Raw genomic sequence first — 18,087 nt, forward strand, 5'->3', positions numbered from 1 at the left:
GGAAAGTATTTCAGCTATGTATCAGCGCAGAGGCCAGATGAAGTCTCTGCTAGGTTACAGCAGATCTAAATTGATAGAAATGGGGCTTATGTCTGAATCCTGAATTCAATTCTTTTATTTAGAAAGAAATATGCACATCAGTCTGGTCTTCAAGAAACGTGAGCACAGTGGAAGATCTATGGTCTTTTTCTTCATAACAGTATGGAATGGTGAGCCGTTAGGAATACGAAATAAAGAGGAATTAAAGGAAAGGAAAAGAATTCCAGGGAATATAAGATATTAAAGGGAACAGAATTATCGTACTGTTAATCACAAAGAAATGAAAAAACAGACCTAAATCAAAAGTAAATTATTTCTGGGTTTCCCTAGTAGCTCAGTGGTAAAGAATCCGCCTGCCAATGCAGGAGGCCTGAGTATTGATCCCTGACATGGGAAGATCTCACATACGTGGAAGAACGAAGCCCGTGCACCGTAACTATTGTCGGGGCACTAGAGCCAGGGAACCGCAATGCTGAGCCCACGGGCCACAGATACTGAAGCCGGTGCACCCTAGAGCCCGTGCTCCACGTGAGAGAAGCCACAGCAATGAGAAGCCTGCGCGCCGCAACCAGAAGGCAGCCCGTGCTCCCCGCAACTGGATGAAAGCCGCGCAGCAACCAAGACCCCGCACAGCTAAACATAAATACATAAAATTACTTTAAAAAATATCTCTTTCTGCTTTTATCACTTTGGATTCACTTTAAGTGTGCTTTCTTCCAGCAAACAGGCCAAATCATTTCCCCCAAACCTGCGTTCCCACAGTCTCCTATATATTCCTCTAATACAGCATTTATCACACTCTTAGCATTTGTGGTCTTTCTATGTCCCCACCAAGTGGCCTCTGCAATCTGAGAGTTTTGCTTAAAAAAGGAAAAAAAAATGAAATCAGTTACTGTAGGAATCTTGTATGTTATCTGTAGCTACATATATAAACTAACATATGTTGAGTCAAATCCAAATAAATATCAGTTCCTCTTTCAACATATTTTTTTCAAAGGCAACATTGCTCTTGATCCAAAACCTGCATACTTTGGCCACTTCATTCTGCAAGACTACAGCCTTTTCCCCTATATAATATTCTTTTCATATATAGACTCTCTAGGGAAGCCCACTCAAGCTAGGGAATGAAAGAAGATACTCAACTGCACAAATATTTATCCACATGGAGTTTTGATTTTTTTCACTCAATGACTATTTATACAAGATATGGCCCCAACCAAAACAATTATTGCAGCTGGCCTCACCTGGCTTCCAATATAGAGGTGAAGACAAATCTTGAATTATGGAACAAGATGCCTAGCTAGGAATTAAGGTGCCTAGTTACAGCTCAACTACAGACCCTGAGCAATTACAAAATGCATATGAGAGCACATAATAGCAGAGGAACCTAGCTCAGACTGGAAAGCCAAAGAAAATCTAACAAGTAGCACTTAAGCTAATACTGGAAGTTGGGATGAAATTAGCCAGGGGAGGGAGGGACAGGGGGAGAATGTGTGTGCACTTTGGAGCAGGGAAGTACTGCAAGCAGAGAAACCTGCAAAGGTCCCGAGGAAAAGCGCCTGTCACACTCAAGGCACAGAGAGCTGGAGTGTCTTGGGAAGTCTTGGGAAGCCCAAGACGTTGTGTACTTAAAAATAAAATAACTATTGTCAGGGTGTGGGTGGGTGCTCTCCATTGTTGGTTGCTCTGGGGCACGGATGTCAGAGCACCAAGCATGGACACAGGGAGGCCAGTCAATATGCAAACCCAACTAGAGCATTAAGAGTAACCTGTGCTGAGGGAGGGGCAGTGAAGATGAAGAGAAGCTAACAGATGAGAAATATTTAGGAAACAGACTTGATGGGTTTGGTGATGGGACAGAAGAAGAAGGAAGGGGCAAGGACAGCATCCTCAATTCTCCTTATTGGTCACAGGGGCACTTTAGTAACAGTGGAGTTTTTAGTTAACAACAAGGATGACTGGTGAAGGCAGTTGAAAGGTAAAAATTGGCAGTTAACAACGTAAGGTCTGGAAGGTAGTGTATAGCGTGGGGACTGCAGTTAAAAAAAAAGCCAGGAGAGGATTTTTTTTATCCTGGGAGGTGTGGCAAGAAATGAAGAATCCAGACTTATGCATGGTTTAACAGAAAAACTTGAAATCTATCCAGATAAAGATATCAAAATAATTGGTGGATATATTCAGAAGTACACTCTGGGGAGTCTTAGTCTATAGATGGTATTTAAAGCAACTGGAGTAGATGAGATCACCTTGTGAGAAGGGAGAGTGAGAAGAGAGAATGTTAAATGAAAAGAATCTTTTTCTACTTTTATGTTTTAGAACATAAAGACATTTTAATTATCTACATGTTACAGTATCAAATATTTTATGGTTGTAATGATACTTAAGTATAACTTTAAAATATGATGTAATTCAGTTCAGTCGCTCAGTCGTCTCCGACTCTGCGACCCCATGAATCGCAGCTCGCCAGGCCTCCCTGTCCATCACAAACTCCCTGAGTCCACCCAAACTCATGTCCATCAAGTCAGTGATGCCATCCAGCCATCTCATCCTCTGTCATCCCCTTCTCCTCCTGCCCCCAATCCCTCCCAGTATTAGGGTCTTTTCCAATGAGTCAACTCATCACATGAGGTGGCCAAAATATTGGAGTTTCAGCTTCAGCATCAGTCCTTCCAATGAACACGCAGGACTGGTCTCCTTTAGGATGGACTGGTTGGATCTCCTTGCAGTCCAAGGGACTCTCAAGAGTCTTCTCCAACACCAGAGTTCAAAAGCATCAATTTTTCGGCGCTCAGCTTTCTTCACAGTCCAACTCTCACATCTATACATGACCACTGGAAAAACCATAGCCTTGACTAGACAGACCTTTGTTGGCAAAGTAATGTCTCTACTTTTTAATATGCTGTCTAGGTTGGTCATAACTTTCCTTCCAAGGAGTAAGCGTCTTTTAATTTCATGGCTGCAATCACCATCTGCAGTGATTTGGGAGCCAAGAAAAATAAAGTCTGATACTATTTCCACTGTTTCCCCATCTATTTGCCATGAAGTGATGGGACCGGATGCCATGATCTTAGTTTTCTGAATGTTGAGCTTTAAGCCAACTTTTCCACTCTCCTCTTTCACTTTCATCAAGAGGCTCTTTAGTTCCTCTTCACTTTTTGCCATAAGGATGGTGTCATCTGCATATCTGAGGTTATTGCTATTTCTCCCGGCAATCTTCATTCCAGCTTGTGCTTCTTCCAGCCCAGTGTTTATCATGATGTGCTTTGCATATAAGTTAAATAAGCAGGGTGGCAATATACAGCCTTGACATACTCCTTTTCCTATGTGGAACCAGTCTGTTGTTCCATGTCAAGTTCGAACTGTTGCTTCCTGAGCTGCATATCATGTAATTACTGCATAGCAAATTATTCAAGTTACAAACCTCAGACTCCACTACCAACAAAGAATACTGATAGCAAAGAAAGGGGAGTGAATTTGGGTCACCGTATTTCCCTCTTTCTTTGTCAGATCTCTAAGCTGCTGGATCCATAAAGGGTCCCACACGTAGACTCTGCATAGAGCTCTAGTCTGTGAGCCAGTCCTTACATATAGGATACACAAAGGCCACAGAAAAACCCAGATTTGTCAGGGGAGCTTACATTGTTTTTACCCCCCTTGCCTGTGTACGCATACTGTTTTCCGAAGCTTTAGCCTTCCAAGTCTCAACACATGCTATTATTTATCTTTGGAACATCAGAATGTGTTGAAACATAAATTTTTCCATTTGGACTTTCAAATGAAAGAAAAAGTTTGCAACATTAAGCCACTTCTCAAAACAAGGAATCACTCTGTTATTCACTCTTTGTAGCATCTAGCTTTTCCAATACAGTCAGTTATTAGTGAAACTAGGAGAGGTGTAAATCAAGAGCAGTAAGGAAAACTGAGTCTTGGTAAGTTTAGAGATGATATTAATTCTGAAAGCCTAGAACAGCACTGGTGATAAAAAGAGCAAGTTCAAACCACAGACTTAAATCACAGTAGGCTGAAATTACTATTTTGACCCAGAAACTGTTTAAAAACCAAAGATTAATACTTATTTCAGCAGGTGGGAAAGAGCTTAAGTTTTTATAAATGCCTTCTCTGTAAACTAATAACAACCAGGGCAGGCCCTCATCTGCTAAAACTGATTGAAGTTTATAATCAGGCCTGAGGGATCGGATGACTTCACAAAGTCATCAGAGCTCTTGTTAGGGCTATTAACTTAATCTTTGTGACCCTGTCCTTCAGTGCAAGAGCCAAGAGCCAAAATGCAGAGAGTTTCTGGGTTGACTGCCAAAAAATTCTGAACAGAGGGCTTTTTTCAGGTATAAGATATCCCACCGGGTTATTATAGAATGAAACCTGGAGGTGAAACAATTCAAAGTCATGTGGTTTATGAAAAGATAAACCTGGGACTTCCCTGGCGGGTGCAGTGGAGAAGAATCCGCCTGCCAGTGTAGGGGACATGGGTTCGATCCCTGGTCCGGGAAGATTCCACGTGCTGCGGAGCAACGGAGCGCATGCACCCCAACTACTGAAGGCCCCCTTGCCCAGAACCTGTGCTGCGCAACCAGGGAAGCCACGGTTGGATAAGCCTGTGCACCACAGCTACAGAGTAGCTCCCACTCGCTGCAATGAGACAAAGCCTGAGCTCAGCAACGAAGACTCAGTGTAAAAAAATAAATTAATTAAACTCTTTACAAAAGATAACTGTTGCATTTTGGTTGCCATCCTACAAACAGAACGGAAAAGCCAAAGGTTGAATCAGCCAAGGTACACTCATTCCAAGCAGTCAGTGCCTTTAAGGGTTAAGGCTTTAGGGCAGGATTGGTTCACTGAAAGGCTAGTTTTACCCATCACAGACACACAATAACAGGAACTTTACATATTAAAAGAGAAACACAAAAATGTTATCTGAGTCTGAATGTTACCTTTGTTCTTATTGAGTCCACTTACAAAGGCCTAATTAACCATGGCAGGTTTTCTTAACCTTTTGAGGGTCAAGAATTCCTTTGAAAATCTTACAGCTGATCTCAGTACTAGGTAACTGTGCAATTAATTGCAGGGTGCTCATTACACCCTGCACTTGTTTCCTAAAACCTCTGCCATATAAGGGACAGTGAGTCCCTTGACACATACCAGGGGAGAAGATTCACCAAGCTTTACTGATTCACACGACTTCTTTCCTATCTGAAATACCATGGCACAGAAGCAATTTAAAAATACATTTTTTTGATTCTTCTGATTCACAAAACTGAATTCGTTGGTAGGGAAAGAGCTCACTTATCTTAGTCATATTTGCTGTGAAGAAAATCAAATTATCCTTAAGTAACAGTTTTATCAGGCTTTGTATCTGCCAGGTGGTACCACAATTTCTTTTAAGATGTGGACGTGGGACCTGGAGGTTATCATATGAAGTGAAGAAAATCAGAGAAAGAGAAATATCATGGGATCACTTGTATGTGGAATCTGAAGAGAACGATACAAATAAACCTATTTATAAAACAGAAAGAGATTCACAGATACAGGAAAAAAAAAACATAGTTAAAAAAGGGAAAGACGGTGAGAAGGGATAAAATAGGAATTTGGGAGTAACATATACACATTACTCTATATAAAACAGATAAACAACAAGGACCTACTGTATAGCACAGGAACTATACTCAATATCTTGTTAATGACCTATAATGGAAAAAAATCTGAAAAATAACATATATGTGTGTATATATACAGCCTTCCCTGGGGCCTCAGATGGTAAAGAATCCACCTGCAATGAAGAAGCCGCAGGACATGTGGTTTGAGCCCTGGGTCAGAAGATCCCCTGGAGGAGGAAATGGCAATCTACTCCAGTATTCTTGCCTGGAGAATCCCACGAACAGAGGAGCCTGGTGGGCTACAGTCCATAGGGTCACAAACAGTCAGACACGACCGAAGTGACTTAGCACACACACACATAAATATATATATATATATATGGATATATGTATGTTTGTGAAAGAGTTAGGTGCTCCGTCGTGTCCAAGTATTTGCAACCCCATGGCCTGTAGTCAGCCAGACTCCTCTCTGTCCACAGAATTCTCCAGGCAAGAATCCTGGCATGAGTAGCCACGCCCTTTTCCAGGGGGGTCTTCCAGACCTAGGGATCGAACCTAGGTCTCCCACATTGCAGATTCTTTACTGTCTGAGCCACATGTGTGTGTGTGTCTGTGTGTGTGTGTGTGTGTACAGATATATGTACATATATATAAAACTGAATCACTTTGCTGTACACCAAAACCACAATATTATAAACCAACTATACGTCAATAAAATTTAAAAATAAGGATAAATAAAAACAAACAGTACTTCAGATACAGAGAACAAACTAATGGTTATGGGGGCAGAGGGAAGAAAGGGGTAGGGATTTAAGAGGCAAAAACTACTGTGTATTAGATAAATAAGCTAAACGGATGTATTATACAGCACAGAAAATAACTATAAATGGAGTATATAACCTTTAAGAATTGTGAATTACTATAGTCGTACACCTGAAACATATAACATTGTAAATCAATGATATTTCAATTAAAAAATAACTGTCTTTTTTAAAAAGATTTACAAATTACCAGATTAAAAAAAAAAGTGTTCCAGTTTATGTCATATACTTTCAAACACAAAGCAAAGCACTTAGGAAGTCATTTCTACCTCATCCCAGTTCTAAGAGCCAATGATCCAAGCAGTCTGAAATTTTAACTATATACAGCCATATTTTGACAGCTTTAATCTAGTGTTAGTCACTCAGTCATGTCTGACTCTCTGCGACCCCATGGATTGTAGCCCGCCAGGCTCCTCAGTCCATGGAATTCTCTAGGCAAGAATACTGGAGTGGGTAGCCATTCCCTTCTCCAGGGGATCTTCCTGATCCATGGATCAAACCTGGGTCTCCCACACTGCAGGCAGATTAATTTATATCATTTCTAAAAATACTGCTGGTGGGGGGCAGGGTGGGGAGACAGGCAAGGGTGGAATGGGTCACAAAATCCAGGACCTTTGTAGCTTCAATTCCTGGTTATAGTTAACGCATTAGAAAAAACAAATCATCCATCTCCCATTCTGTTTCTGTTGTATCACATTTCTGTTACAAAAAAGAATCGGAATAGGTACGTATGAATAAAACCAGGGACACTGGTATTAAGACAATGATATGAAATTCTACAACATCCCTGGAGCACTTACCACCCCAAGGCCTCACAGTATATGTCTTGGGTTGAGGCTGGATATTTCAACCAGCTTCCAACTAGTCAAGTGGTTGATGAAATCCCAACTAGAATTTAGGTCCACAGATAGGAACTGCCATTGGCTTAGCTATATGAGTATTCTACATTTCAGCACAGCTAATGAGTGAATTAAAAGTATATAGTTTATAAATGCTATTTCTCTACTGAACAGAAACAAAACTAAACTAGGTACAATAACTGCTAACTGGCAAATGTTTACTTTTAAATTAGCCCCTCAAGTGTTGTGATATAGAAACCTAGTTGAGGAAAAAAAAAAAAAGCACAGTAAATAGCAATTGAAATCTCAGTCACATATAAATAAAATTAATTTAAAATCTCAGTTTCCATGCAAGACAGAAAAACTTAACATGGAGAGATTAACAGGCATTATCAACTCAAGGCTTCAGAGAAGCCCAAGACACTGCTGAGACACTCTACAGTCAAGGTTCACTAGGTCATCGAGGCAGACCTGAAACAAGCATTGCTATTTCCTCAACACCCTCTGGGGTTCCTCGGTGGCTCAGCTGGTAAAGAATCTGCCTGCAGTGAGGGAGACCTGGGTTCAATCCCTGGGTTGGGAAGATCCCTGGAGAAGGGGACGGCTTACCCACTCCCATATTCTTGCCTAGAGAATTCCATGGACAGAGGAGCCTGGCAGGCTACCATCTATATGATCACAAAGAATTGGGACACGACTGAGTGACTTTCGCTTCACTTCACTGACACCCTCTGCCCTACATGAAACGGCACCCAAAAATCACTTCTCATTTCAGATCCAAATGAACTGGCCTTTACACTCACAGACATCATCAACAAGTAGTTAAGAAAACTGCCTAGTCCTTATAATCTAGTCATAAAAAAGTAAGAGGCACAGAATCTGGTAAGTCTTGGACATAGTGTGCTTACACAAAAGGGCAATTACAGAGACATCTCCAAACACAATCTTCAAAGCAAACAGAAGCTATTCTCTTAAGATTATTATATATTTCACTATAATGCACACAGCTTTCAGAGTTTTAGAATTTTCCAGGTAACTACTCCAAAGCATACTTTTTTACCAACAGCATATGGAAAATCTTGTTATCCATTTCCTAGTGAAGGCAACTTGGCTAGGAAAAAAAAAAATTAGGACACATTACACTAAACCAAGTCAATGAATGACAATACTGGCACTAACCTAGTCAAACAGACCATTGAAAGATACTCGAGTTTAATATTTATCTATTTAGGTGGAAGAGTCTTGTTTCCGAAAATTATTTCATACTTTCTGTTCAGGCACATTAAGAACAATGAAAAACCACCACTCAAACCAACCGGACTGAAATTCAACACAAAGGCATGAGTTTTTCAATCTGTTATCAACACCATGAAATAGCTCCCTTTGGTGATTAAAATCCTGGAAAGAAATCATAATTACTCCATCTGGGATTATGGCCTTCAAATCATGAAAACAGCCAATGTCTAGTCCTACTTCTACTGATTTTCAAATTCCTTGAACAGAAAAACAAAAAAATCTAAACAAATGCCTTCATGGATGCTGCTGCTGCTGCTAAGTTGCGTCAGTCGTGTCTGACTCTGTGCAACTCCATAGACGGCAGCCCACCAGGCTCCCGTCCCTGGGATTCTCCAGGCAAGAACACTGGGGTGGGTTGCCATTTCCTTCTCCAATGCAGGAAAGTGAAAAGTGAAAGTGAAGTCGCTCAGTCGTGTCCGACTCTTCTCAACCCCATGGACTGCAGCCTACCAGGCTCCTCCATCCATGGGATTTTCCAGGCAAGAGCACTGGAGTGGGGTGCCATTGCCTTCTCCACCTTCATGGATGGGAGATTTCAAACAGGTTTGCTTAGATCAAGAAGTTTAAATCAAGTTTTTTGAACATAATAAAAAGTATACAGTAATATTCTATACTGAATTTCACTATTTTTAAATTGTATTAAGTTAAATAGGTCCCAGCTATGTAGAATATAAAAAAGGCTTTAAGTTTAATAGTACAAGAATGGAGCAGCTTCATTTACAGTGGCTAAAACTGAAATAACCCAAACACCCTTCAATAGAAGTGATAAATCAAACTGCAATAATTCATACAATGGAATACTACTCAGCAGTATAAAGGAATAAACTACTGAACAAGCAACGACATGGATGAAACCGTTGGAAATTAGACTGAGCTAAAGAAGCTAGACAAAGAAGTACATGCTATATGCTTCTATTTCATGAAGGTCTAGAAAACACAAAATTAATGACAAAAACAATCAAGACAGATGTCAATGGGTCAGGGTCAAAGACTGCCTGAGACGGGGGCATGAGGGAACTTTCTTAGGTTATATAAATGTTTTCCGTCTTGACAGGGGTAATGCTTACAGGGGTGTACCCGTTTGTTAAGAGACTACAGTTTATGTTACTACCAGAATCTGAAGTATTAAGTCCATTAAGTAGCTTCTATAGTTCTTTTTTTTTTTCATTTTATGACTTTTGATATTTTTAAGTTAATATTTACAAAATGTATATAATCATAAGCTAACTTGAAAATGACTTTTGAATTTTTTATAAGACAAAACTAGAGTGAAAATAAAATTTTAATGTCAGTTTAAATATATATATATACATACATAAAATGTGGCAATTCTAAATCAAACACTTTCCTTAGCTAATAAACTAGCTTATGGTTTAAAAAGTGTACAGTTTAGGTATGTCCATTTTAATGTAAGTACATTTTACCTCTCCACATCCCCCAAACCCCACACAGTAGAAGTGGACGGAACTGTGAAGGAAACAGGGATAGCAGAATTTGATCACTGTTAAAGCTGGGGTGATGGGTATGGCTTTATGAATACTATCCTGTTTACTTTCTATGTATTTGACATTTTCCGAGAAAAAAGGTTTAAAACTACTTATCAGTAAAATGGTATGGACCTAACAGAAGCAGAAGATACTAAGAAGAGGTAGCAAGAATTTTTCACACAGATGGACTCTACAAGAAAGATCTTAATGACACAGATAACCATGATGGTGTGATTACTGACCTATAGTCAGATATCCTGGAGTGCAAAGTGAAGTGGGCCTTAAGGAAGCATCACTATGAACAAAGCTAGTGGAGGTGATGGAATTCCAGCTGAGCCATTTCAAGTCCTAAAAGATGATGCTGTTAAAGTGCTATACTCAAAAGGCCAGCAAATTTGGAAATCTCAGCAGTGGCCATAGGACTGGAAAAGGTCAGTTTTCATTCCAATCCCAAAGAAAGGTAATGCCAAAGAATGTTCAGACTACTGCACAACTGCACTCATCTCACACACTAGCAAAGTAATGCTCAAAATTCTCCAAGCAAGGCTTCAACAGTGCATGAATTGAGAACTTCCAGATGTTCAAGCTGGATTTAGAAAAGGCAGAGGAACCAAAGAGCAAACTGTCAACATCTGGTGGATCACAGAAAAAGCAGGAGCGTTCCAGAAAAACATATACTTCTGCTTCATTGATTACGCTAAAGCCTTTGACTGTGTGGATCACAACAAACTTTGGAAACTTCTTCAAGAGATGAGGATACCAGACCACCTGACCCGCCCTCTAAGAAACCTGTATGCAGGTCAAGAAGCAACAGTTAGAACTGGACATGGAATAATAGACTGGTTCCAAATCAGGAAAGGAGCACATGAAGGCTGTATATCGTCACCCTGCTTATTTAACTTATATGCAGAGTACATCATGAGAAACGCTGGGCTGGATGAAGCACAAGCTGGAATCAAGATTGCCAGGAGAAATATCAATAACCTCAGATATGCAGATGACACCACCCTTATGGGGCAGAAAGTGAAGAGGAACTAAAGAGCCTCTCGATGAAAGTGAAAGAAGAGAGTGAAAAAGCTGGCTTAAAACTCAACATTCAAAAAACAAAGATCATGGCAACCCATCCCATCACTTCATGGCAAATAGATGGAGAAACAATGGAAACAGTGACAGACTTTATTTTCTTGGGCTCCAACACCACTGTAGATGGTGACTGCAGCCATGAAATTAAAAGACGCTTGCTGCTTGAAAGAAAAGCTATGACAAACCTAGACAGCATATTAAAAAGCAGAGACATTACTTTGCCAACAAAGGACCTTATAGTCAAAGCTATGGTTTTTCTAGTAATCATATACGCATATGAGAGTAGAACCATAAAGAAAGCTGAGCACCGACAAATTGATACTTTTGAACCATGACGTTGGAGAAGACTCTTGAGAGTCCCTTGGATTGCAAGGAGATCAAACCAGTCAATCCTAAAGGAAATCAGTCCTGAATATTCATTGCAAGGACTGACGCTGAAGCTCCAATACTTTGGCCACCTGATGCAAAGAGTCGACTCACTGAAAGAGACACATGCACCCCAATGTTCATCGCAGCACTGTTTATAATAGCCAGGACATGGAAGCAACCTAGATGCCCATCAGCAGACGAATGGATGAGGAAGCTGTGGTACATATACACCATGGAATATTACTCAGCCATTAAAAAGAATTCAGTTGAATCAGTTCTAATGAGATGGATGAAACTGGAGCCCATTATACAGAGTGAAGTAAGCCAGAAAGATAAAGACCATTACAGTATACTAACACATATATATGGAATTTAGAAAGATGGTAACGATAACCCTATATGCAAAACAGAAAAAGAGACTCAGATGTATAGAACAGACTTGTGGACTCTGTGGGAGAAGGCAAGGGTGGGATGTTTCAAGAGAACAGCATCGAAACATGTATATTATCTAGGGTGAAAGAGATCACCAGCCCAGGTTGGATGCATGAGACAAGTGCTCGGGCCTGGTGCACCGGGAAGACCCAGAGGGATGGGGTGGAGAAGGAAGTGGGAGGGGGGACCGGGATGGGGAACACATGTAAATCCATGGCTAATTCATTTCAATGTATGACAAAAACTCCTGCAATGTTGTAAGGTAATTAGCCTCCAACTAATAAAAAAAAATAAAATTAAAAAAAAAAAAAGAAAAGACTGATGCTGGGAAAGATTGAAGGCAAGAGGAGAAGGGGATGACAGAGGATGAGATGGTTGGATGGCATCACCGACTCAATGGACATGAGCTTGAGTAAACTCTGGGAGTTGGTGATGGACAGGGAGGTCTGGAGTGCTGCAATTCATGGGGTCACAAAGAGTCGGACACGACTGAGAGACTGAACTGAATCAGTGAAACACACAATCATTGCTATAAACAGTATATCAGTATAAACATACATTTATCCTGTGAAAACATACCCCTCAACGAGCTTTCACTGTATGCAGAAGACTTTTATAAAAATCCATGCAGGTCCCCTGTGTCTGTCTGCAGTTTATGTGGAGAATCTGAAATGGAGCTCGTCATTTTCTCCAGCTCTGGTCACCCCAACCCCAGTATGCCTCCCATCTAATCGGCCATCAGACTGGATATGATATTATCGTTTCAGTTACTACCAACCCTCAAATTAATTCTTCCCTCATCCCTCAAATATTTATTTCTAACAATTACTGGTGCAGATGGAGAAATCAGAGCTGCTGTAGACACTAGAGAAAACAGATCTCAACTTTCGTCTTTTTTCTCGCTAGTCTGAGGATGATGTTCTAGAAGTTAATGAGATAACAAAGATTTGTTTTTATACCTTGATTTTATAAATCTCATATTCAACTTCTTTTAACACCACTTTCTTATTTCTCAGCTATATAAAGAGACAAAAATTTTGAAAATAATAAAATCTGAAGTAAAAGTCAACAGACAGTTTTTCTATATGGACTTATGAAGCTCAATCATATATGAGTCACTAAACATGTCTTATTAGTTTTCTAAATTTTTCCTGAGAAGGGCAAATGTCTGAAAAATCAGAAGCACCATACAGAGGCAAAGAAAGATCTACCAGGCTCTGTCAGAGCTATTTAAAGGTATATAATACCCTCCTAGGTCATAAGAGAATTATAAGTGCACCTGGGCAAAGAATCTTCTTGAGAGAACCTAAAAGGTGGACTTAAGTATTGTTCTAGAAGTTGTCTGCAGTCAACTTAAGATAAACAGTGAAATTAGCTAAAATTAAAAGTCCAAGATAAATGCACTTTATAACCTCCTCCTATAAATATTTCTACCTACCATTTATTTTTATATGCCCTTGGTAAATTTCAGTGAAGAATTTCACAAGATGTTAAACAACACAAACTCAAAGTAAAAGAGATGTCCAATGCCAGCATTTTAGTTTATTCGTTCATTCAAAAAACTTAATGTGTGCCTGTGAGTCACATATGCTCTTCTAGGTGCTAGAAAGATATGTAATAATTCTATGTAATAATGAACAAAACAAAGTTCACGCCCTCAGAGAACTTACATTCTAGTAAGAGGAGACAGGTTTACAAGAAGGGCTATTAAATATTAAATGCCGTGGAGGAGAATCAGTAGGAAAAGGGCATGCAGATTGCTATTTAATATAGCAGTCAGAAAAGCTTCTCTGTTCAAGTGATACCTGAGCAAATCTGATGAATGTGAAGGTCCAGAATTCCAGGCAGAGAAAATGCAAAGCGCAAAGGTCCCACACCAGAGCCCGCTTGCCAACTGCAGAAGCAGAGAGAGTGTGGCCCCAGCACTCGGTTAGGCTGGGAGCCAAGGGACGCAGGCAGGAGGCGGGCACAGAGGGATCCAGGCCTTTGAAGGCCATTTTCAGGGTCTGGGCATCTCCCCATCTTCCCATGTGAGAGCCATGGGAAGCCACTGCGGGACTGGGAGCTGAAATGGTCCTATTTACCATTTTTTAGAAGATTACTAACTGTGTGAGGAGAACAGAGAGTAGAGGAACAAAGGCTGAAGCAGGAAGACCAGTGCAATCTAGACCACAATGTGCTCAGAGGAATATTTTAACTTCTTTGTGTACAGGTTGTGTTTCATTATGCAACCAATGTGTGTGTTAGTTGCTCAGTCGTGTCCGACTCTCTGCAACCCCATGGACTGCAGCCCGCCCGGCTTCTCTGTCCCTGAGATTCTCCAGGCAAGAACGCTGGAGTGGGTTGCCGTTCCCTTCTCCAGAGATGCAACCCAGTATCTCTAACTAAAACAGCCATCAACTGAATGGCTCTCCTGGTTGCCACTGCCTTGGAGAGGTAGAGTTTTTGAGGGAAATGCAAGGTCATAATACTTTTGAGGCTCTAGTCTGATCTGTTAGCTAGTGGTTCCTTTATCTCCGTTAGTCTAATAGGTAAATATGCTCCAAAACTGCATTTCCCCCAAATAATCCTTTTCAAAAATATTCTATCCCAAATACAGAAAGTAAATATTTTCACCTGCATGCAGGATACAGAAGTTTCTCATATTATTTCACAACAGCAGTAGTCAAAACCCATGTAACGAATATTTCTGAAAGATGATAAATCCAAACAAAAATATACTGCAAACCATAATTCATCTCTACTCTCAGACTTCTGTTCTGTAACTTATGACATCATGAAGACGGGCTCTCAATCACTCTCCTATCTCCCATTTCCTTAAATTCGGCAAACACTGTGTCTAACAGCTGCCTCATTGAAACCCTGTGGTTAGCAATGTCAGTTATAAAAAGCCAGGAAAACTACCACACTCCGCACACCTTTCAGGACTTTCAGCCATGCTCAAGTGTTATTAATTGGTTTAAAAGGGTGTCAGAAACGCATGCTTTCCTCCACACTTTGGTGATTTCATCCTTTGCTCAGAGCACTCTGATAAATTAAATCATCCTGGCTGTGTCAGGAATCGCAGCTGGTGTTGTCACAGTACTGCTCTTTGAGGATGAACAAGCGGTACAAAAAAAGATACTAAATCCTGCTCTTCAAAAATCTCGTTTTCGGCATCTTGTATGATGTTACTAGGCAGGATTTTAAAGCAAAAATAAATGTTACAATTCACTTCGGTTTTGCGGAAACCTAAGTCCACTTGCCAAAAAAAAAAAAAAAAAACCTGATGGCTTTTTTTCTTTCCAAATAGCAGGCAGCTTTTACAGTAGGGAAGGGAACTGGGGTTGGGGGTGGGGAGAAGCTATTAAAATGGACAATCCCGCCTTTCCCTTACCGGTGGAGCCTTAATGGAGGGGAACCAGGCAGGAACGGAGGGACTGTTAGAGCTTCAGATACTGAAAAGGACTCATCACCCTCACTGAATAGTGCGGAGAATCTGCCTCATTACCTCCTACTAACAAGTAAGGAGATTCCCCTCTCTGGGGGCAGGCCTTGCTATACCAACATCCACTACAGACTTGATCTCAACCAACCCCTCTCTCCTTTTCCCTTTCCGTCAATCACAAACTCCTATTTCATTTTTGGTTTGTTTCATTTTTATTAAACGGAAGACGTTCTTGCAAACTGCCTGAAAACCATTCCCAGGATAAGAAGAGATAGAAATAAATAATAAAATAAATCAAGATTTTTCTCTAGAGCCAAATTTAAATATACAGGCGGAGCCAGATGATGAAAAGGGGTGTGTGGGTGTCTATCGAAAAATTTTTCAGTCTCCAGGAGAGAAAACGTTACAGAACAGAAGGCTAAAGAGATGTGAGAACCGTGTGTGTGTGTGTGTGTGTGTGTGTGTGTGTGTGTGTAAATCATTCCCCAGGCTAAAAGGATTTGAGAACCGTGTGTGTGTGTGTGTGTGTGTGTGTGTGTAAATCATTCCCCAGGCTAAAAGGATTTGAGAACCGTGTGTGTGTGTGTGTGTGTGTGTGTGTGTGTGTGTGTGTGTAAATCATTCCCCAGGCTAAAAGGATTTGAGAACCGTGTGTGTGTGTATCCACAATCATCCCCAGGGCAGAGGGGAAATTCACGAAGGGAGGAGAAGAAAAGGATCAATCGAGGCAGTCTCTCAATCCCACCCCTCCCGCCCCCTCCCACCCCACTGCAGTACTCTGCGCTTACGAGAAAGCTCATCACCCAAAGGGCAGATTCTCGAAACCAAAGCAAAGCCCCAGTCCTGGGCAGGCAGGCTGTGGAGGTGGGGGGTGGGTAACAGGCGATGGAAAACCATCTGGCTAGGGATTGCGCGAGGCGGCCAGCGAAATCAGAAGAGTCGCCGGCGGAGATGGGAAGGCAGGGCCGGGCTCCCGGGACCTACCTGGAGCGGCGACTGTGGAGGATGCCCCGGGCACCTCCGGCCTCTCTTCCTCGGCTTCCTCCCGCTGCCGCTGCTGCTGCTGCTGGATGAGACTGAGGTCGGAGCGGCTGAGCTCGGCTCTGGCGGCCGCGGGGACCAGCCTCGCCTTCAGCAGCACCGCGGCCAGGCCGAGGAGCAGGGTGCAAGGGACGCGCCGGCTGAGCCTCGCCATGGCCGAGAGCCAGAGGGCCGCGGCGGCATATTGCGGAGCTGCGGGCGGCGGCGGGCGCCAGGGCTGCGGGCTCCGGCTGCGCCCGCCCGCTCGCGCCCCCTCGCGCAGTCTGCCTCGCACTCGCTCAGCAGAAGGAGGCCGCGGAGGCGGAGGGGACGCCGCGGGAGGAGGGGGAAGTTAGCATCCTCGCGCACGTGATGCGGGAGGCGGGACGAACCCGGCGCCAGGGACCGCGTCTCCGCGGTCAGCCCGGGGCTGGGCTGCTCCGAGGGCGCGCACCGGCGCGGTGGTGGGGCGCCAGGCGACTGATGGCCTCCGAGGGTAAACGAAAAAGGAGAGCCTTTCAGGGGGCTGGCAGACCAGGTCCTCAAGCCCCTACCGAGACACTAAGAAATTCTGCAGAAAGTGGAATAAAATTCCCTCCACCTGACCGCAAAGTAGAAGAGCAGGTGATATTAGCATATTAATCACCCTCCTACAACACACCAACGAATGCAAAAGCCAGGATCTCTTAACCATATGGACTTTGGGGTATCGCGGCCATCATTGGTTAGCTAGAAATTAAACTACAGTTCTCCAGATTTTGATTAAACTTCCTTTTTCTTCCCAAGTAGAATTTTCTTTCTGTATCATATAATGTCCTTAATTACATCTGTCTAATTATAGTCTACAGTTTTCATTTGCTCAAAAAATATTTTTCTAAATGCCTACGAGATGCTTACCGTGTACGTTCCAATATTTTGATCAGGATTTGAATAAGCAAGATAGAATCCCTGCATTCTAGGAGCTCACTACCTGTTAGGGCAGAGGAACATAAAAGCAAATGATAATCCAAGGTGATGAAGAAACACTACAACACGCAGAAATTACATCAAATTGGAAGAAATTAACAATGTGGTATATGGAAGGGGGCTATGAAACACTAGGAGAGGTGGGGTTGAAAGATTATGAGTTCCACACATAGGTGGGTGCAACCAGGTCATCTAAAAAGTGGAGTTGTGTGTGTGTGTGTTTGTGTATACACCTAGAGGTAACAGTGCAGTGTGCTTGGAAAATTGTGAACAATGATTGTCATGGAGTGAGTGTTTTAGATCGAAAAGGACAGTGGAGATCAGGTCATTAAAAAAAAAAAAAAAACCAGCAAACACTTCTATAGTACATAGTGTGGAGGCACTGTTCAAGCACTTTATACACATTAACTCCTGTTACATTAACCTTAAAGAAGACTGAGCACCGGTGAATTGATGCTTTCGAACTGTGGCACTGGTGAAGACTCTTGAGAGTCCTTTGGACAGCAAGGAGATTAAACCAGTCAATCCTAAAGCAAATCAACCATGGATTCACTGGAAGGACTGATGCTGAAGTTGAAGCTCCAATACTTTGGCCACCTGATGCAGAGTCGACTCATTGGAAAGACTGATGCTGGGAAAAATTGGGGGCAAGTGGGGAAGGTGGCAACAGAGGATGAGATGGCTGAATGGCCATCA

At 42.0% G+C, this 18,087-nt stretch overlaps 1 protein-coding gene across 1 annotated transcript in view; it reads right to left on the reverse strand.

Annotated features, from left to right (window-relative positions):
* The window catches only part of FAM171B (family with sequence similarity 171 member B), a 73,789-nt gene extending 57,005 nt beyond the window's left edge, over nucleotides 1-16,784 (reverse strand). Inside the window, exon 1 of the mRNA XM_020911898.2 lies at nucleotides 16,390-16,784. Within this exon, the coding sequence (XP_020767557.2) occupies nucleotides 16,390-16,600 (211 nt within the window). The 5' untranslated portion in view covers nucleotides 16,601-16,784. The remainder of the gene's footprint in view (nucleotides 1-16,389) is intronic.
* Between the last annotated feature and the right edge of the window lie 1,303 nt (nucleotides 16,785-18,087).

The sequence above is a fragment of the Odocoileus virginianus genome, chromosome 13 (assembly GCF_023699985.2).
Source record: "Odocoileus virginianus isolate 20LAN1187 ecotype Illinois chromosome 13, Ovbor_1.2, whole genome shotgun sequence".
NCBI classification, from domain to species: Eukaryota; Metazoa; Chordata; class Mammalia; order Artiodactyla; family Cervidae; genus Odocoileus; species Odocoileus virginianus.